Source organism: Coffea arabica, chromosome 9e (genome assembly GCF_036785885.1).
Source record: "Coffea arabica cultivar ET-39 chromosome 9e, Coffea Arabica ET-39 HiFi, whole genome shotgun sequence".
Classification (NCBI taxonomy): domain Eukaryota; kingdom Viridiplantae; phylum Streptophyta; class Magnoliopsida; order Gentianales; family Rubiaceae; genus Coffea; species Coffea arabica.
The window spans coordinates 35,979,477-36,001,900 of NC_092327.1; the positions used below are offsets into that span (position 1 = coordinate 35,979,477).

A 22,424-nucleotide genomic window follows, 5' to 3' on the forward strand; every position below is an offset into this window, starting at 1 on the left:
TTGTAAACGATCTATAGTTTCGAAAGTACGGCCTAACTCATGGTGGTGACTAGAATCGAATCCACTTAAACTTTTAATTATTCGAAAAAAATCATACAACATTGACAAAGATGATGACGATGATGAAAATCACCTAAACATAAGGAGTATAGATCTAGTCTAGCCTAACCATCATATCATGCAGTAGTAATGGCGCTATTTATATTCCAAAAATTCAAGTCAAAATTGTTGATTCAAGTCAAATTTGTTCGGGAATCTATGAATTTTATTCTAATGAACATGTTCCCTATGACAGAGAAATCCATGATTAATCAGTCTATAATCAGATGTCTTGTATACAAATTAACAAGAGCAGGATTCTGTTGATACATGTGCAGGTTTTGAACCACACCATTTGGAAACTAGGGGCATTTGGGGGCAAAATAAACCAGAATTAGTTGCCGTTGAGTGAGGTATAAATATATTACTCCATCTGTTGTTGGTCAAACTTGAGGAGATTTTTTCCAGGGATTTTACTAAATTCATTTTCAGATTTTTGGACAATCTTTGTTAGCCGAAGCACTCGTTCTTTGTTTCTCTTTTTTTTTTCCCATTTAATAATTAATACATGAGTTTATCTAAAGAGTTCAGTCGCAAAAAGTTATTAAAAAGTCACCACATTTCTAAACAATAGATACAAAACATAGAATACTTAAAGTCAAGAGATGTGCCATCTTTTAATTTATTTCTTTTCCTTGTCTAAATTCTCTTGTACATGCTATAATATAAAAAAAAAAACCAAATATTGTAATATGTTACCATATGAGTAAAGCATTTAATGAGTCGAATACTTGGTGTTCAATCTCTATTCGTATGTTATACGAACAGGGTTCTAGTTCGATTTGAATATTAATAAATTACAAGTATTATTCGAATTCGATTTATTTATTTGAATAAATATACGAGTTTAAACTCGAGCTCGAATTTGAGTTTGAAAATGATCTAATTATATTTTTAATAAATAATATATTATTTAGAATAAGTTTAATTGCATTTATTGATTTTTAAAAAATAAATAATGCTAATTTATGTATAATTACTTTTTTAGTAAAATACAATATATATTTAATAATATTAAATGCATTTATATTTATATTTATATATATGTTTATCCACTCAATTATTAAATGAATCTAATATTGTGTTCGAACCCGAACCAAACGCCACCTAACATATTCACAAACACCGCAATTCGTTAACAGCTCTACATATGAGTATTGGCAAAGTATTTAAAAACGATGGTCATTTATATGCTTTGGTCGTGTGAAATATAAATAGAAAAAAGGTTGACATTATTGAAGTGACTACTTCAATTTACCTACCGGTCACGTTCGCAAAATAGTACTACAACAGACTGTTTTTGGTGGAATTCTATCACTATTAGTTCTTACCTTTTTTTTCTTTTGTCTTTTTTGGTTCTTACTTCTTAATAGGTCTCTGTCTTCTCTCGTCTATCTCCTCTCCGACTTTTGTACGCAGCATTGACTCTTCCATCAGCTCAACTGAATATAGGACTAATTTTTTGCCCTCAGTAATTGATTTCCGGGCAACCCTTTAAGCCTTTTGGCAATCAGCTTTTGGGTTTGAGGTAAGGTTCACATTTTCTTCTTATATTGCATTGCGATCTTTTTCAAGATTCTGCCCAATTTTATGTTTTTTTTGCAATTCTGCAACATGGGTTCTTCCACTTCTGTTCCTTTGTGGGGAGCATTGTATGAAAAATTGTGTCTTGATGATGGGTTTTGGCTTAATTGACTTCTCTGTTCTTTGCTAAATTGATCTGTCCGAGAATGGAAGACTGTTGGATGCAGGTTTTTGTTAACATGGTTTCGTGTTGCCTTACTGAAATTTTGTCAGCGTTGTTGATTGTTGGTGCTTATATTCTACTGTACGGCACGTGTGCTTGCATCTATATGTGCCTGTTCTTTTGTGCATTGACCATAAATGGCTGAAATGATTTGGCCAAATTTTGATTTTTGACACTCAGGAAGCATGATTTCGTAGATGGGAATCTTTTAGGATCAACTTTTCTATAATGACAGTTATACAGATTCTTTGCACTAGCAGGCCTAGAAGTTCAACACATTAATGGAAGAAATTTAAAACTTGTGTAGATTATGTGTCATGAATTTAACCCGCTTTCTACTGAGTTTGTTACAACGTTAGTGAGGAAAGATTGATCCTATCCTTTTTATGTGAGATCATCGTGGAAGGCCCTAAACAAAGAAAGTTTTCTTTGAAGCATATTCAGGGATAGATGAAAAATTGTACTTAATGATCTTAATGGTCTTTAATCCTAAGTTGGTCCAACTTTCAGCTACTAAGTTGGTCCAAACTATCTTAATGATCTTTAATCCTCTCTTAGATTTATGGTTTTTATACCTACATTGATTTTAAACTTCGATCTCCAAGAACCCCCCCCCCCCTCTTTTCTTTTTGGGTTTATGTTATTGGTTTCTTGAAAAATTCCAGCTTTCACTAGCATGATTTTGTTTCCTGTTCAAATTTTTTCTCCAGGTGGTGCTCAGATATCTTGAGGACTTTCACATGCCAGACATTTGGAGTCAAGGTTAATGATTGTGTAAAGCACTGGTTTTACAAGGACATCTGTTCAAGAACAATCAACTAAGTGACTTGAGCCTCCTGGATATGCGTGATCGTCATTCCTAGAACTGGGAAAAAATGGGATCCTCAAAGTTTCCTCTGCGCTATGGGATCATACTCTTGACCTTCGTCTGTACTTTTGTTTGCTATATTGAACGTGTGGGCTTCTCAATAGCATACACAATTGCAGCTGATGCTGCAGACATAAATCAGACAAGCAAAGGCATGATACTTTCAACATTCTATTACGGCTATGCCTGTTCACAAGTACCTGGAGGTTGGGCAGCTCAGAAAATTGGTGGTAGGCTTGTTCTCCTCTTCTCATTTGTCTTGTGGTCTCTAACCTGTGCTTTGGTGCCTCTTGATCCAAATCGAGTGACGGTGTTGGTGATAGCTCGCCTGCTTGTTGGTGTGGCCCAGGGATTCATCTTTCCTTCCATCCACACTGTCCTAGCCCAGTGGGTGCCGCCACATGAGAGATCACGGTCTGTTTCTCTTACAACATCTGGGATGTATTTTGGCGCTGCAGCTGGAATGCTAGTGCTTCCAAGCCTGGTGAAGTTCAAGGGTCCTCAATCTGTATTTGTTGCTGAAGCGGCTCTTGGTGCATCATGGTCTCTACTATGGCTCAAGTATTCCAGTGATCCACTACGTTCTGAGCATCCAAAAGCAACTGCTGCTGGTTTTGGTGAATCCCTGCTACCTATTAAAGGGAGTCAAAAGACAAAGGTAGAGAATGGAGGACATTCCATCAGAACACCCAAAATTCCATGGAAAAAAATTATCCTTAGCCTCCCAGTGTGGGCAATTGTCGTTAATAATTTCACTTTCCATTATGCTCTCTACGTGCTTATGAACTGGCTACCTACATACTTTGAATTAGGCCTTCAGCTCAGCCTTCAAGAAATGGGTTCTTCAAAGATGATGCCTTATTTTAACATGTTTTTATTCTCAAATATTGGTGGAGTGATTGCTGATCACTTGGTCACAAGGAGAATCTTGTCTATAACAAGAACAAGAAAGCTTTTGAATACTGTTGGATTTATGGTGGCTTCATTTGCATTAATAGTTCTTCCTTACTTCAGAACCTCTGGTGGAGTTGTGTTTTGTTCTTCTATTGCTCTTGGTTTCTTGGCGTTGGGAAGAGCTGGATTTGCAGTAAATCACATGGATATCGCTCCAAGATATGCTGGAATTGTGATGGGGGTGTCAAATACAGCTGGTACATTGGCTGGCATTGTTGGGGTGGATCTCACTGGTCGACTTCTGGAAGCTGCTAAAACTGCTCAGTTGGACTTGACTAGCCCGGATAGTTGGAAAGCAGTATTTTTGATACCTGGGATGCTGTGCATTTTTAGCTCTTTTATTTTTCTTCTATTTTCCACAGGGGAAAGAGTTTTTGACTGAAAAGATGGTTATTACTGCTTAGGATGTATGTATTCTTATTCAGGAGATGGTTCTCCACATACAACCCTATGCTGGCAGATTGATCTGATGCCTTTTTTCAGCCTTATCCTTCTCCATCATGAATGCATAGCAAAAGTATATCAAAAGGTTCAAGACTCACAGTTTGGCTTGCTACTTTTTGAAGTTATCATTGCAACTCCTGCAGATTGCACCGATTGTGGTGGAGTTTGCTCATTTAGACTTTGATACCATTTGTTGGATGTCCTTTTACTACTTGTAATTGTAGCTTCATGATAGCCTTCCAATTGGTTACTTGTTATTTTACCTTTTTTTTTTTTAATAACTTTGAGTTTAGGATTACAATTTTTTAGTTAGACATTGTCCAGCTATGGTTAATTACTGGACTGATTGATTGGCAATAGCATTAAGAAATTAGGATATTAGTTTAGCCTTCTGTATTTAGTCAAATGCCATGTAACCATTCAGAATGCACTACTGAGGGATGGTTCCAACATCTTTTTTTTATACATTTTTAAATTTTGGGAATATATTTATGAAGAGCAGTTCAATTTGTATCACCATTTAACTTATGAACAATTGGTACAAGCCCATCTATATTTGATAAGTTTGCCTTTGTTGCAACAGCAAATTCCGAGATTTTCCTATATATCCACAAAGGCGTTTTGACATATTGTTTATTTTGACAGACATATTTAGATGCAATTGCAGGTTTTTCACTAGAAGCTCTGCACATCCGCCCATATGCACATGGATATATTTTCTTACAACTGCTGTTTTAGTCAATCATGGAAGGTTTGACATTATATAAACACAAATGAGGTTGGAGTTGGATATAAATGTTCTGATTCTTTCTCCGTAGTTAGAGCAAATTACTCATGCTTATAAATTTTCCCATTGATGTATTTGGTAAATCCTTGACATGTAGATCTAAACTGAATGAAATTTGTAAACAGGCTTCGTTCTCCTGACTAGATGTTTGACACTTTGACTTTATTTCAATAGTTTTTAAAACACCTGCAGTTGTTTCTTGTACAGCATTCTGGGTTGGTATGCCAGCAGCTATTGATCTCAAGTAGTTGCTTGTTTTGTCAAATAAGACTGTTATATTTGTGCTTGCTTTGTGCTACAGATTGCCTTGGACTTAGGTTCACCACTAAACAAGAAGGCATCTCGTGTTCATCAACACAACCAGTGTATCAAAATTGTGGTTTGACCAAGATTAGCTTACCACATATTATCTTTCACTTACTATTATCTGGTTCTGGTCAATTTTATCTTGCATAATTCTTATATATTCTTTCTGCTGTTAGTTTTGTACGTCTGCGCGAACATTGGAGGAACTCATATATTCAAACTCTGATGATGTGTGCCAAAATTCTTGATCTTGCTTTTGTTTTAGGTTTATGAACTCTTTGACATGCTTTCTTGGGGTGCTGTGTATGGAAATTTGCAGAAGCAAATTCAGGAGAAAATAATGGTAAGAGGTGGAAAAGCACTTCTCTAGTCATCAGTAGTAAGTTATTAGGAAGTATACTTTTGGCTGTAATTTCCTTTTAGTCCTTTTCAAGGTATGACAATATAAAGTGAAACCCAATGTGTATGCTGCAATTTATTTCCTGGACAAGTTAGCTGTGATCAATAAGACATGAGGGCACTGACTGGAATACTATGGCATGCTAAAGATGTGTAATTTCCTATGATTTGTTAGTTCAAAAGCTGGTGCTCTTAAAAGTCTGAAGTCCATATAATTGCATCATAATGCAGCTACATTTCTGGTATTACTTTATACCCCTGAGATGTGACTGCCTTATCTTTGTTCTTGTCTCTTAAGATTGTTTCATCTCTTTATTCTAGTGCTCATATCTGTGTGGCACAGGCTCATTTATTTTGTTTCAAGTCATTCACCTGAATGGGTTTTACGGAGTCATGATTCAGAAAACATGGGCTATTAGTATCATGACGGCTGCAGTAAACATATTGCTAGGAATTTGATTCTTGGCAGTTTGGACTTAAGTCCAGGAAGTGAGACTTCTATCTAGAGAAGCTTGTACTTTGAAATTACAGGGCATCATGTTAGATTTTGTCTTATATTGTCAGATGATTTTTATTTTTATTTGCTGTATCAATTAGCAAGCAAGGTCCATCTTCCATTGTTATCTTTGTGCAATGGGCCTGCTCGTTTTCTTTTAGACATTGAAGGACGTATGTCTATATGCTCTTGTATTGCTGATACTGTGGAAATTTGTACATGGATTGTTAGCTTTTTCTGTTCCTTTTTTTTTCTTTTGCAGATTGACTTCATGAAAGTGTGAACTTATATCCCCTATTACGATGAATCATCTCTTTATCAGCTCCCTCTCAGAAAATGAATGCCCCCCCTCGTCTATTAACTTAACAACAGAACAAAGATAATGGGGAAATTCCAATTCTCGCTGGAAAGATTAGTCATCCAGTTTCATACATGCTATTAGTGTTCATTCTCTCTTTCCCTGCACAACTTTAAAAATGCTTTGGCATCTTGATCTTTTCATGAATTCCTTTTTTTTCATTTTCATTGCATTAGCATCTGATGGACTACTATCAGCTATTACTGCACTTGTTTCCTGTTTCCACCATGATTACTGCACATATTAATACCTCTTCATGGTCTGTATAGCCTTTGTGAATCTACTTGACTCATCGTCAACTGTTGGAATTTATGAAGGAGATGGACTTTTTGATACAAGCATTATGACAACGAGTACAAGAGAATGCTATCAAGTGATTATGAAGGTTTGTGGGACTTGGTAGTTAATTGGACTCCTAGATATGTGAACCTGATGCCTTAATTCTGGCCTGAATGGTATAAAGTCGTTTTCCTGTTCACAACTTCTCCTGTCATCAGATTGGGCTGTCGGCAAAAGTAGGAGCATTGGGAGCAGCAGAAAACGAGTGGAAGTGAAACTCACTACTATACTAACATACGAGGATTTGGGTTCAAATGATTTCTAGTCTAGATAATACATATAATCATTTATCAGAGTATGATAAAAATGCATTAGCATTCTGGTTATTGGCTTACATTTTCTTGTTCTCTTGAGCTTGGATAATCAAACTATTATTTACATTTGGGGTGTACATAACGTCAAAAATAAGAAGAGAAGTTGGTTGGTAGCTCAAATCAAGTCATCCAGAATTTCATGCATTTTGAACTGGAAATGAAGACTAGGTTAACCAACATGTTAACTAATCGATTGCGATAAACTGGATCGAATTTGGCTGTTTTTTTCCTTTCTTCTGCAGCACCTGGACTGTAAAAACCCTTTAGTGCTTCTATTCCATATTTATGAAATCCTGCATGACTTGTTTTTCCAATAAATTCTTAAAGACTTTCTTTGATCTTCACAACGTAATCAATTGATTCATAAAAGAACTAGTAGTAGCTGGATGACGGACACTCAAATCTTTTGTATCGATCCAGTTTATCGCAATTGATTAGTTAACATGTTGGTTAACCTAGTCTTCATTTCCATTCAAGTTGTATGATTTTGAGAATATGTACTGCTATACATAATTTTGCAAACACCTCGTAAAGGATACCAACTCAAAATTTAAAGCCAATAATGAATGAAAACAGACAAAAGGCAGTCCCAACAATGCCTTTTTCCTTTAATGGAATTTCTTTACATAGAAAAGAACAAGCATAAGGTATACAAAGTAAAGTACAAGATGAATCTAATATACGACTTACAATGACCTTTTAACACAATCCTTAGCCTTCTCCTGGCCAATTACCCATTTGGTAGCTTAGTTGGCACCGTTGGTTTCTGCATTTTCGGGATCATATGGACGGGTATAGAGTCAGAAACCTACATTGTAGTAGGCAATTACGTACAATAACATAGACTCAGGAAGGACACCATTTAATAGCATGTGGTATATCATACTCTACATGTCATCACGAGCAATATCCAACGAAATAGAAGAAAGTCTATTACAAATAAACAGGAGATCTTGGCTTCATGAACCAGAGAGACAGAAGAGTGCTACAAAAATGGGGAACACTAACTCACGCATATGCATATGACACAGCATTTAACCAGTACAATCTAAAGTCATGCAAAGATTGCTAAACATACGTGCACATTTTATAAAAATTTTGCAAACTTGTACAGCAAGGAGTTCTGGAATGGCTCATAGTGATGCCCTCACCTCCATCCCAGTGTTGGTAACTACAATTTTCTGGTAAGGCAGAAAACATTATGAAAGCGAGGCCAGATCATAAAGCTAGACAGGAAGAGCCTCAGGAAAAGTTCATGGCTGCTGCAACTTGCATATTGGCAAAAGAAAGAGAAGCAAGATAATTGAGAAAAACAAGAGATGTGATACTTTCGTCACAGATATACATCGTCAAGAGATCTAAGAAAGAAAATGCCAGACAGAGATGGAAGATAGCAAATGGATGAAGAATAGTTACCATAGCATGTGTTCATTCTCATCTGTGGTCCAAGCTACACAGCCATGCTTAACAATTGAAACTGAATATTGAAGAATGTTCTGTGGAATTTTGTTGAAGGTAGCTATATTCGGGAAGCCATACAGATGGAGAAACAAGCAAAATGTGTGACGTCAGGGACGAGGTCAGTATCAATTGGAAAGACTGGAGAAGTGGCGCAATTTTCCCCCAACTGTTCTGTCAATTTCCTCACACTTCTGTGGGGAATGTTTTGTGTGCATCTGCATGTGTCCGTGTTTATTCCTTGTGCAAAAAGAATAGAAGTTCCCCATACGGAAATCTCTTATTTTTTGTCCTTAATGTTGTTAATTAATAAAGGAATTTATCTTACGTTTCTTCAAGAACTTTCAAAAAATTTTCTTCTTCCTTGTAAAACTTTACAACCACCAGGGTGCCGGTTTACTTGGATGGGAAACAAGAGTTTAGCAATTCAGATTGTTCCACTTCTGATAAAACTTGATCCTCTAGCCTTTCTAACGCTTTGGTTCAGCATCAATCTTCTGACCCTTTCAGCCTCACCCCAGTTACCATTCAAGACATACAAATCAGAAATGAGAGTATACACACCTCCATCATTCTCAGGTCTAACTGTCCTCATTACCCGGTCAATTACTCTCTCAGCCATCTCAAACTGTTTATGCAACTTACAAGATGCCAAAAATGATCCCCAAATAACAACATTTGGCTCAGATGGCATTGCCCTTATAATCTCATAAGCTTCACCCAACAACCCTGCTTTTCCAAATAAATCAACCATGCAACCGTAATGTTGCATTCTCGGCCTCAGCCCATACTCTTCAATCATTCTAAAGTATCCCCGACCCTCTTCCACCAATCCTGCCTGTGCACAAGCACTCAGTAACCCTGTAAAAGTCAACTCATTAGGCTTCACATCACATTCCCTCATCCTCTGAAATATCAAGAATACATCTGCTCCACAACCGTGCTGTGCAAAACCACATATTAAAGCTGTCCAAGCCACCACATTCCTATAGGTCATCATTTCAAAAACCAAACAGGCATCCTTCAAGAATCCACATTTTGCATACATATCAACTAAACATGTACCTAATTCCACATCCAGTTCCCACTTATTCTTAATCACAAATCCATGTATTGACTTGCCAAACACCAAACCAACCGAACCCATGTGACCACACCCTGGTAAAACTGAACCAATGACCACTTGATCAGGCCTCAGTCCTTCAGTCACCACCATTTCACGAAAAAGGGCCAAACCATCATCCCAAAGGCAATTGCCCATGTACCCAGAAATAACCGCTGACCATGATGAAGGATCCCTCGCCGGCATTTGATCAAACACTACACGTGCTTTGCCCAACTCCCCATAACGTGAATAGCCCGTGATCATCGTATTCCACGTGACAATATTTCTCTCAGGCATTTCATCAAACAGGTAACACGCATCTTCAAAACAGGCCACGACATACGCATTCAGCAGCGAGGTGGCTACATAAACATGGGAACTAAAGCCTATCTTAACAATGTGTGCGTGAAAATGGCGTACAAGAGGAAGATTACTCAATACTGTGCATGATTTAAGAGTAAAGAGTATAGAAAAGCTATCAAAGGGTACTCTTTTCTGTTGCATCTGGGTATAAATCTTCAATGCTTCATGAGACGACGAGGCCTTTCTTATGGCCGCAGCCCATGAATTTAAATTTCTGAAAACCCAAAAAAATTGAGCAGTGGGGATCGCTTGTGTGGGCTGCTTCGAGAGTAGGTTTGAGAGGCTTGCTAGCATAGCTTTGCTACCAATACACGTCCATCAAGAAGTGAAGCGCAGAAGATCAATTCATCGTGGAAATCAATACCACATTTAGCTCAGGCAGTAAAGAAATTTTTTGGAGGGGGTTTTGAATTCAAAAACCTGCAAGTTCGCAACGGAATAATTCGAAGCCATTTAATTTATAAGTACTAATTTTAATAATCAAATGTGCGATTTCTTGTGGATTAGTTTTGTGACTTGACTAGGGTTTTAAATTTTAAGTTTCTAGACCTTATCCTAGAATATAAAAGGCATTTTAAGTAACATTAAAATTTTACGTTTTTTTAAACATATTTTTTAAATTTATTTTTTATCTCACATACCTCAAATTGTTATAATATTTTTTTTTTCACAAAAACTCAAAAAAAAAAAAATGGCAATCCAATTCCAAATGGGCTCTTAGTTTTCTATCAGATAGCTAAATTATTGATTTAGTCGAAACTTTATAGAACATTAGTCTTGGGAAAGGATAGAAGAATGATGGAAGAAGGGCCAAACTCGAAAGGAAAATGAAAATTAATTCCTTGATATATCAATTATTCTTAAGTTGAAGATACTAGTGAATCACAAAGCAAATCCAGCGGTAAAAACAGACTACTACTATGAATTGACATAGGAATGTCAAGTTGTCAACCTGCCATCTGCAATGCTTGGTTTGGCTGCAGTTCGCAGAATCCAAACCCATAAACACCTTACTACAAAATCCAAACCCACCCTTGATCATTGCAATGTATCAAAGACAAAGTAGTAGACAATGTCACTATAACTTTTGTTCTATTCAAATGGAAAGGTTCTTCTGTCAGTTAATTCATGTATCTCCTTGAAATATTCCAACTTAAGATCAAGCATCCCAACTTTTGCATGCAAGGGGATAAGACCCTAGAAAAATAATGAAAATTATGTTCTTTTTTTCTTTTTTTTAATCAAGATGTTCTTGGCTAAACATGTATATAATCAGAATCACATAGGTAAGAGGGAAATGGAAATGATCCTCTTAGGTGAACTCTCCATCTATATATCTTTCACGTAGCTTTTCAGCTCCTATTATATATCGATCCATCTTATTTTGTTGTTTTTTTTTGCATAAACTCATCTCTTCTATCACTATTCCATCAGCAGTGGAACCCTCCATTTCTAGAATTAGAACCCTTAGCAATGGATACCGACACACCCAACAAAACAAGACCTAATCATTTATTCCACCAATCATGCATGCCTTCGAACTGGAAATGGGCAGAACCTTCTTTGGCTGCTTTCCTTTGCCATTTTGCTCTACCAAAGAAGTCCTCCTGCCTTCCAAGTATCCAACTCTACTTTTCTTAACCATTTCTTCTCGGACTTTGTTCCACAGCCCTCGATTCTCCTCTCAACACATCGTTAAGACTTAACTAGTCCAGAAGCAAAATGCCAAAGGTTTCAGTACTAACCTCAATAACATCTCCTTGAAATATCAGTCTGATATTCTAGCTCTTGCATGCTCTGATGGGAAGGCCAAATAGGCAAAATCGTGATACAGCCATTGTTGGTCCATCCATTGTTTTGCTACAAGAAAGGTTCAAGAAGCTGGGAAGGATAAAGGAGAAGAGAGAACAGATGAAACAAACACTCAAGATGGTGTTCTCTGAGCCCCAAAGAATCCTGCAATCCAACTGTAGAAGCTACAATTCCTTCACAGATCATGAATTAAATTTGTATCTTCCATCAAGACCAGCTTTTGATGAAGATCCACTCTCCTTGGGATTTACCTTGAGCAACAAGCATGCAGAATATGGTGCTCTCAAGAAGGCTCAACCTTCTTTTAGTGCTTTATGGTCTTATGATGAAAGGGTTGTGAATACACCTCAAATGTATGACAAAAATTCTGATGTTGATACTTCACTTCATCTCTAAAATCTTCTCTCTTTTTTTTTCATATTTTAATTTTGGGTCTTTTCTCTTCTTCATCGGGCTTAAAATTTGCCAATGTGAGGAAAAGAAATTTATTTCATCATTTATCATGGAAAAATGATATGTGTCACCAAACTTTTCTGTTATCACATAATCATCACTTGCTACATGCATGGAATATTAAATACTAATGTGGGCTCTAGTTTTCTTTCTCATTTTTTATCTTGTTCAAGTAAAAATAGTTTTCTTACATTTCATTTTTTTTAGTTATTGTTTCCACACTTCAATTTACATACTAATCGCATCAATTTAAGCTAACATTCAAAAATATTCAATTAAGAAAGACTTCTGTGATCATATAGGAAGTACTGCTCTCTAAGCAGTTCAGGATTTATTATCAAGAAGAGAAGTTAAGGATCTATTTATTAAGAAGCTAGAACAATTGAAAAGCGATTTGCTTACTACTTAATTCATAACAAATAATGAAACTGAATTTTCCCTCGATTAAAGATCAAATTGCATAAAGAATCAATCAAGAGAGATTGTGTTAGACATGCAAAAGATAATTGGAATGAATCATGGTAGGGATCTGAGCAAACCTGAATAAGAAAACCCATACTAGAGAGATAAATCGTCCTACATTAAAATTCCCAATAACAAAATACCAATTAGTCAAATTTTCAAAAAAGAAAAAAAAATTAATATGTATTGGCATTTCCTACACATGCATCAACAAATAAGTGATGCAATCATGACCAAATTGTTTGGAAAATATGAGCAGATAAGTGATGACCAAAGTGTTATGAAAATGTGAGGATGATAGGGGATGATATAAGTAGTTGTTGTGAATCTGAGAATTACAGAGCACTTTGAACCACCAATCCTTTTAAATCTATCATTATCCTGCATTTTTATCCCTATCTTTTAGTTATTTTCACCCATGATTTGTAGATAGAACATCTAAGCGATATAAGTAACGTTGTCTCTTTTTCATACATGACAAAACCAAGGACTTTTTTTTTTTTGCCAACTACTCTAGAGGTAGTTGACAAAACCAAGGACTTGTTGTCAACTAAAAGCTAATTTTTTGTAATTGATTCTTCAAAATCAATTTTTTTTTTAATAACTCATATATTGTTTAAAAAAGTTATTTTAATGAATGTACGAGTGCTCTTAAAAAAATTTAAACTTAATTTTGACAAAAAAGGATAATTAATTTGTCTTTATCTGCTTATTAAATATTTTTTATTTATTAAATAATTTTTCCATGAAGATTAAATGTTGGATGAGAAATAGAAAAAGTGGAATAGAGGCGAATTTGGGATAGAGAGAGACTTGCAGTTAAAAAAGTTATCTAACCTTTACATTTTTTTTTATCAAATGACAATAACTAGTATAATGTACTCCTACTCCTATTCTAGTCTACACTAGGGGGAGGCCTGACGGGATCTAGAAAAATCGAAGAGGATTGAACCACCGTCGGACCAGAGTTTAGTAATTACGTTAAGTTATGAAGGATATTTTTATCTTCACAAAAAATAGGTTAGATCATAATCCAAAAGCAATTCAAAACGTGCTCCTCACTTTCAGCCTTGTTAGGCCCAAAAAATATATAATTAAAATTTTAAAATCAATTGAAAACACAATAAAATAACTTTTTGAAAATCAAAAACTAAAATCATGTTTCTAAAATCAGTTGAGAACAATTATCCAAAAAAAAAAAAAAAATCAGTTGAGAACAAGCCCAAGTATAGTCAACCAGTCTCCGTTTGTAAAAGTTTAATCGGGTAATAGTCTAACATGTTTGGATTTGGAGTCTATCTTGACCACTGCCGTTATTTTCTATTTTTCTACTTCGAATGGGCTGACTTAAAACCTACCCAACAAATAAAACTTTGTCAGGCCTTTCTCTAAACCTTCCAAGCCAACCCCTCCCTAACGATTTATTGGGCCGGCATGGGTTAATAGTTCAAATCCGGACCATTTAAAACCCCAAATGTTACATTCTAAAGCCCGATGCAATAAAAGTAGATCAGTGCAAGTGGATTGGACTTTAATCCATGTCAGTCACTAACGTGGGCTGTGACGCGATCCGGTACTTCAAAGAAATATGTCCAGATGTTTTAGTAGGTTATTAATTTGACTATGGGTTAATTATCAATGATCCTAATTTCCTTTTTGCAAATTGAATTTGCAGATTTGTAAACAGCGTAGATGATTTGTTTGTTATATAATAGTAATTGTCACATTTATGAGATATACATTAGATTTCAATATGAGCTTTTCATTACTCTTAAAAATAATTATAGAGCAAAATATTAAATACCTTTTACTATATTCTATTTAGGTAGAAACTTTTGCTAAATAACATCAAATGATTAAAACAAAATAAATCCATTATATGCACATATACAAATTACATGTTTGAACTCCTTAACTTATGTTACTCTAGTGAAAAATTCATTCTGCTTTCTCTTTCATAATATAAGAAAGGCCAATAAATTTGACACTGCATTAAAATTTTCGACATTTTATACAATTAAAATAACTAAAACACTCGCATTCCCAATTCTAGTACCAATATTTTTCTTAAACTTGTTATTGCTATGATTTACATCAAAAACCCTTTTTTTTCATTTTTTTTCCTACCGTATATTTCTCCTCTCCTTGTTTATTAGATGCTTTGTGAGAGATTTCAGCCAAATTGAGTGTGTTTGTCAACTTAATTAAGACAAACTCATTGTTGGGTGCCTAAAACTAGTTAATGGTTACTTACATCCCTTGTGAGCACAGCTAGCAAAAATAAACTTTTATCCCTCACAAATTGATTTTTTTTTTGGTTTTTTTCCTTTTAAAGTGATATATATATATATATATATGTATATATACTTATCTTCATTGTGACATCCCATGCATTTTGCATGTATATAATTTTTTACAAACTGAAGCATGTCTCACTCACTAACCAAGATGCATGAAATACTAAAGAACACTTATAATATGTAACAGCCACGTCAAAATGTCCAAATTGTTGTTCCTTAAGCATTAATTATAGATAACTTGAAGTAATTGAATTTCTTTTCTATCTTTCTGTTTTTGGTTTTAAGTTGTTGTAATGATTCCGCAGGAAATAAGACCAAATAGTTAACCAAATTCTGTTAGCCAAATACTACCTTGCGGAAATTGTTATAACAGCTACCACTTGCAGAAGTTGGTTATTGATTAGTTAGTGAGGAAGCTTTCTATTAATAGGCCAATGCTAATGTAAAGCGTTAAGCAATATTTGATCATTGAGAATACAACTTTCCCGCTTCTTCTATTCAGTCTGCTTCTCCCCTTTTTCTCTCAACCCTTCTCTCCATCTCCTTCTATACTTCAGTTCCTTAGCTGAGTCAACCAATCCCCCAATCCCCAACCATTACACTTGGTATCAGAGCTTGCGTTCCTCGGAATTGCAAGCTCCAATTTAAGCAACAATGGCGGAAGGCACCAGAATGAAGGGATTTGAGGAATCGCTAAAGAAGCAAGATGCGAAAATCCAAGCTATCCTCGAATCCAGTACAATCGAACGCCAAGCCTTGGAAGAAAAGATGGAATCTAACTACGTGGATATGAAGGCTCTGGTGGAAGCAAACAATGTTGAACTAAAGGAAGAAATGAAGAATTTCATGGTCACGATGAGTGCTCAGTTCAATAGCTTCATGCGGAACCTGCAGGGAGAAAAAGGAATTCTAGGCCAATCTCCTAATTCATCTGAGCGCCAACTTCATCAAACACTTAGGAAAGGTCCAGAAGGAAGCAATCCCTTGTTGGGAGAGAAGAGTCGTTTCGCAATCGGAGTTCCCAAATTGGAATTCCCCAGCTTTGGAGGCTCCAATCCTCGCGAATGGACCCGGAAATGTGCGAAGTTTTTTCAACTATACCAGATTCCAGAGGGTCAGCAATTGGATGTAGCTGAACTGCATCTGGAAGGCAAGGCTGACCTATGGTATCAAAGCTTTAAGAAGGATCGAGGAGTAGTGCAGTGGGAAGAGTTTGCCTCAGAACTTTGCAGACGATTCGGGGATATAGGAGGAGATGACGTGGTTGAGGAGTTCAACAAGTTGTACCAGGATTCATCATTGCTGGCATATCAGGAAAAATTTGAAGAATTAAGAGCTGCCGTCATGGTGAAGCTCCCTCTCCTTTCTGAGTCCTATTATGTTTCTAGTTTTTTGAGTGGGCTAAAGGAGGAGATCAAGGCTGCTGTGAAGATGCACATGCCTCAGACTTTGCAGGCAGCATTCGAAAAGGCTAGGTGGCAAGAGCAGTATTTGAGTATCATCTTAAAGCAGAATAAAACACCAGTGAAGGTATCTCCACCAATTTCCTCTAGTAGCAGACAAACTCACCTTAATGATCTGAGCCACAAGAAACCTGCAGCTCAGGTGTTTGAAAACAATATTAAGAAGGATTCTCCTCAAGGCTATAAGAGAATCTCTCCTACAGAATTTCAGTATAGGAAGGATCACAACCTCTGCTTCAGATGTGGGGAAAGATTTTCCCCTGGACACATCTGTAAGAATAGAGGTATACATTTAGTGCTCGCAGATGAAGAAGGATTGCTGGACACTGAAGTCAACGAAGAAGAAGGAGAAATTATTGAGTATCAAGGGAACAAGTCGGGCAGAGATGTAGCTTTCTCACTACACTCTGTCTCAGGACACATGTCTTCCAATACCATTAAGATGCTAGGACACTTTAAGGGGCATGATTTATCCGTTCTGTTAGATGGGGGAAGTACCAACTGTTTTATTAAACCAGCCATTGCTCAACTACATCCGGATTGTGTGCAGAATCATAAGCCTTTCAAGGTAAGGATAGCTGATGGAAAGGAGTTAACGTGCAATCAGTGGATTCCAAATATGAAATGGGATATGCAGGGTCACAACTTCACTCAGAATGTATATGTGTTAGACTTAGAGCCGTATGATTTAATCCTCGGGGTAGATTGGATGAAACATTACAGTCCAATGACTTTTGACTTTAAGGAGCTGACATTATCCTTTGATAAGGAAGGTGAAACTGTGTTGCTGCAAGGGGATGCACACACGGCCAAGGTGAGGATGAGGCAGGGGACAGCAGCACAAAAGTATATCAGGAACAAAATCAGGACTTCTTTGCAGCACTCTTGCATGATCAGAGTACAGCACAGTCAGGTAACTCCTGTACCCAAATCTATTACTCAATTGCTTGACCAATACCAGGACATTTTTACGGAACCTACGTCTTTACCCCCTGTCAGAGAACTAGACCACCAAATACCCCTCATGCCTGATGCCAAACCCTTCAAAATTAATCCCTACAGATATCCTCACATGCAGAAATCAGAAATAGAAAGGCAGGTCAAAGACCTGCTGCAATCTGGTATCATACAACCCAGCCACAGCCCCTTTGCATCTCCAGCTCTCCTAGTCAAAAAAAAGGATGGAAGCTGGAGGTTGTGCATTGACTATAGGCAGCTCAACAACCTTACCATCAAAGATAAATTTCCCATTCCTATCATCGATGACCTGCTTGATGAACTACACAATGCAAGGATATTTTCTAAACTAGATTTACGGTCAGGTTACCATCAAATTCGTATGACTCCCTCTGATGTTCCTAAAACAGCTTTTAGAACTCACTCTGGCCTTTATGAATACCTAGTGATGCCTTTTGGCCTCACCAATGCTCCTGCAACATTTCAGGCTTTAATGAATTCCATATTCGAACCTTTCATCAGAAAATTTGTGCTTGTATTTTTTGATGATATCCTTGTTTATAGTCCAGACCTGAATAGCCATCTTAAACACCTATCCCTTGTCCTTAAAACCTTGAGAACCCATTTCTTATATGCTAAGATGTCTAAATGTTCTTTTGGTCAAGATAAAATTGAGTATTTGGGACATGTAGTTACGGCTGAGGGTGTTTCTGCTGATCCTACAAAAGTAGAGGCAATGTTGTCCTGGCCAGTTCCTGGTAACATTAAGGCTCTTAGAGGATTCCTTGGATTGACTGGTTACTACAGGAGGTTTGTTAAGGGCTATGGAAAAATAGCAAAGCCCCTAACTGAGTTGCTTAAAAAGGATAGTTTCGTCTGGAATGAGGCAGCTACATCAGCTTTTGAGCAGCTCAAGGTGGCTATGACACAGGCTCCTGTACTGGCTTTACCCAACTTCTCCTTGCCCTTTGTACTAGAAACGGATGCAAGTCAAACAGCCATGGGGGCAGTCCTGATGCAGCAAGGGAGACCACTAGCATTTATGAGTCAAGTTTTAGGAACAAAAAATCAGTCACTATCCATTTATGAAAAAGAATTGCTATCTCTAATCACTGCTGTGGGAAAATGGAGGCATTACTTATTGGGATCTCATTTCATCATCAGAACCGACCATGAAAGTCTGAAATATTTGCTGGAACAAAAGATCACTACTTCCCTACAGCAGAAATGGCTTGCTAAATTGATGGGATTGGACTATGAAATTCAATACAAGAAAGGTAAGGATAATATAGTCGCAGATGCTCTTTCTAGAAGGCAAGGAGGTACTACAGGAAGAAGCAAGCAGGAAGGTGACAAGGAAATTCACTCTATATCTGCAATCAAACCTCTATGGCTGTCCAAGGTATCAAAGAGTTACTCGGGAGATGACAAGATCAAAGAAATATTAACAGCTCTCGCAATCGAAGGCTCTAGTACACCTGATTACTCCTACCTTCAGGGGATTATCAGGTACAAGGGGCGGGTATACATTGGAGTTACCACTGATCTTAGGAAGCAACTTGTTAGTTGTATGCATGATTCTGCAATTGGAGGTCACTCGGGCATTCAGGGAACATACCAAAGGTTGAAGAGTTATTTCTTTTGGCCAGGGATGAAAAAGGAAGTAGAAGCATATGTTCAGGCTTGTGACATTTGCAAGAGAAGCAAAAATGAGCAAGTTAGTTACCCAGGCTTACTACAGCCTCTCACAATACCAGAACAAGCTTGGCAACATATCTCAATGGATTTCATCGAAGGCTTGCCAAAATCCTTGGGACATGAGGTCATCATGGTGGTGGTGGATAGGTTTACCAAATATGCACATTTCATATCCATGGGGTCTCATTTCACAGCAAAGAGTGTCGCACTAGTGTTCTTCGAACAGATCTATAAACTGCATGGATTGCCAGTGGATATTGTTTCTGATAGGGACAAGGTTTTCACCAGTTTGTTCTGGCAGGAGCTTTTTCATCAGGTGGGAACTACCCTTAGTTTCTCATCTTCATATCATCCCCAATCTGATGGACAGACTGAGCGAGTAAATCGATGTCTGGAAACTTACTTGAGGGCTATGTGTTTACAACAGTTTGGCCACTGGAAGAGATGTTTGCCTGCAGCTGAGTGGTGGTACAACACCAATTTCCATTCTAGTTTACAGATGACACCCTTCCAAGCACTCTATGGTTATAAACCAACACAGCTCTGCCTACAACCAGACAACACCCAAGTAGCTGCTGTGGAAGACTGGTTATCTGAGAGAGTGAATTGGAATTCCCTATTGAAGGAAAATCTGCTGCATGCTCAGAACCGTATGAAACAATTTGCAGACAGGCACAGGACCGACAGGGCATTTGCCGAAGGGGATTGGGTTTACCTGAAGCTACAGCCTTATAGACAAACCACTGTGGCTGTTCGAAAGAATTTGAAGCTGGCAGCTAAGTATTATGGACCCTATCAAATTGAAAAAAAGGTTGGAGCAGTAGCCTATAAACTCAAGCTGCCTCCCGGAGCTACAATTCACCCTGTATTTCATGTTTCGCTTTTAAAACCATCCACAAAGGGTGCTCCAGCGAGCACAATACTACCTCAGCCAAATGAGGAGGGCTCTTTTGCTATCATCCCTTCCTCTATACTGGATCGCAGATGGACTGATAGGGGTGGACACAAAGTGGAACAGATTCTGGTGCAATGGAAGGACTTACAGAAGGAGGATGCAACATGGGAAGACCTGTCAGTCATCAGGAGTCAATTTCCTGATTTCAATCCTAGAGACTAGGATTGTTTTTAGGGGAGGCAAATGTAATGATTCCGCAGGAAATAAGACCAAATAGTTAACCAAATTCTGTTAGCCAAATACTACCTTGCGGAAATTGTTATAACAGCTACCACTTGCAGAAGTTGGTTATTGATTAGTTAGTGAGGAAGCTTTCTATTAATAGGCCAATGCTAATGTAAAGCGTTAAGCAATATTTGATCATTGAGAATACAACTTTCCCGCTTCTTCTATTCAGTCTGCTTCTCCCCTTTTTCTCTCAACCCTTCTCTCCATCTCCTTCTATACTTCAGTTCCTTAGCTGAGTCAACCAATCCCCCAATCCCCAACCATTACAGTTGTATAATGGATTCACAAGCAAAAAGATATCATATAGTTCAAAACCCAACTTCACAAGAAATGTAGTATGAATTAGCTAGCTCTCATGCTTTTTAGTTTTGGTAATGCTTGCCAAAGGAAAGTTATTTGAGATCGACTTCTTCTGTTCTTCATATAAACTTCGAAAATAGAGCCAAATTCATCATTAGATTTGAGTGTTTGTGTTTTTTCTTGTTTTAATTGCATTGGCTGTGTCGTTGGAGCTATTAATACTTTTCTCCATCTCTTTTTGTCCCTTTTCTCACGTAAGTTGAAGAACTCAATAACGAAGAAAGACATTTCTACTGAGCAAAAAGGGGGTCTCTTTTTGGAAAAAATAATTATGGGGGGAAGAGGTGATGGTGATTTTTCCTCCCCAGTGACAAAACAGAAAGTTTCAAGAAATCATAGAACTTGCTAACCCTCCAATTCAAGCAATGATGACTGTAAATAACCTGCTAATTTTGACCAACATGAGTTCCTCCAGAGCTGATTCTTGTAACTTTGGTTACTACGGTGGCGGAGCTCGGTGAGAGCAAGATTGTACACTTAATATGAAATCAAAAAGAATTCTTTTTTGAGGTTTTTGTTCTACTTCCTATAATTTTTCCCATTCTAAGTAGTAATTAATCAAATTTATCTCAATTAATAGCTATGAAACAATTGGACCATAGTAGAGATACTTAAAAGAAAGAAATTGGTTTGGTTGTTTAGAGATGACTAGTTTCCAAATTATAGGGGGACAATGTTAAAGTATTTTTTAAAATTGAGAGGGGACAATTGTGAAAGAAATCTAAAATTTTATAAAACTTTCAACCCTATTCTGTGATTTTTGTAAAGTTGAGGAGGGAGTTTGGTTTGGGGGTTGTGGGGAGGAGGGGGGGGGGGACAGTTGCCCACCATCACATCACTGGGTTGCTATTGCTAATCAGTTTTTGGGTTGCATTCATTGTAAATGGATCAATCAACTTGAGAAGAAATTACGAGTAATTCTCCTGAATTTGCTAACATCAAAACCAACATTCTCCTTTATTCTAATGCCCCGAAGGCTGTAGCAAAAGCAAACAGAACCAGGTACTGCAAAGAAAATAGACCATAGAGATTTCCAACTTTTGTTTGCTTTCATCGTTGTCATTTGCTTCTTTCAGGTACTTTTGAGGCTTCCGACATATTACAAATCAGTGTCATTACTTGGAAACAAATCTATCCAATTCAATATAATTGAATTTGCCAGCTTGTACGCCTGATTCAAGTGGAAACTTGAAAGTGGGATGGCGCAAAGAAGTGTGCTTATAGTTATGGTGGGTAGCCTTGTCTGGTCTTCAGGTTCAAGGTTGATGAAGACTACGTTATATTGGTATAAATCAAGAGTTAATCTTATATACACTTACAGTTATTGCAGACATTGTAATTTTAAAAGTTAAAAGGCATAAATAAAACTCTGGCAATCCTTCTTTGTACTGTTTAAGATTTATCAAGGGATGGATGATAAATCTAAAATATAGGGATAAGAATTAAGGAAAGGTTAACGATGAATTTGGAAGAACTTCTTTTGTCCCTAATGTCAAATTATATGTTAGGGCAATTTTAGAAGATCAAGTGTCACAAATTCTAACTTTAATGTACACAGAGCCACAAATTTAGTTCTTTGAAATATCAAACTCAATAACTAGTTATTGGTTGGAATATATATATATATATATATATATATACATATAGCACAATTCAAAGACAATAATGTTGTCTAGTATTTTGAAACTGAAAATGTACA

At 37.0% G+C, this 22,424-nt stretch overlaps 2 protein-coding genes across 6 annotated transcripts; one reads left to right on the forward strand and one right to left on the reverse strand.

The window, feature by feature from the left end:
* Positions 1-1,219: 1,219 nt before the first annotated feature.
* On the forward strand, positions 1,220-4,628 carry LOC113710409 (probable anion transporter 5). The gene is made up of 3 exons (XM_027233404.2): positions 1,220-1,324; positions 1,473-1,627; positions 2,557-4,628. Exon 3 carries the CDS (start codon positions 2,722-2,724, stop codon positions 4,048-4,050), a length of 1,329 nt encoding a protein of 442 aa, XP_027089205.2. The 5' UTR covers positions 1,220-1,324; positions 1,473-1,627; positions 2,557-2,721; the 3' UTR covers positions 4,051-4,628.
* Positions 4,629-7,686: 3,058 nt separating this feature from the next.
* Positions 7,687-10,578, reverse strand: LOC113710408 (pentatricopeptide repeat-containing protein At5g66520). Of its 5 annotated transcripts, none has more exons than XM_027233401.2 (2): positions 8,528-10,578; positions 7,687-7,877 (listed from the first exon to the last, which is right to left on the reverse strand). In XM_027233401.2, the coding sequence occupies exon 1, from the start codon at positions 10,329-10,331 to the stop codon at positions 8,997-8,999; it is 1,335 nt and encodes a 444-aa protein (XP_027089202.2). In that variant the 5' UTR covers positions 10,332-10,578; the 3' UTR covers positions 7,687-7,877; positions 8,528-8,996. The 5 variants fall into 5 exon arrangements, with proteins under 5 accessions (XP_027089202.2, XP_027089204.2, XP_027089203.2 ...); XM_027233403.2 differs by having other exon boundaries at positions 7,687-7,919; XM_027233402.2 differs by having other exon boundaries at positions 8,263-10,578.
* Between the last annotated feature and the right edge of the window lie 11,846 nt (positions 10,579-22,424).

Coding starts and splice junctions, on each gene's coding strand:
- LOC113710409 (XM_027233404.2), top strand. CDS start 2,722: ATGGGATCCTCAAAGTTTCCTCTGCGCTATGGGATCATACTCTTGACC.
- LOC113710408 (XM_027233401.2), bottom strand. CDS start 10,331: ATGCTAGCAAGCCTCTCAAACCTACTCTCGAAGCAGCCCACACAAGCG.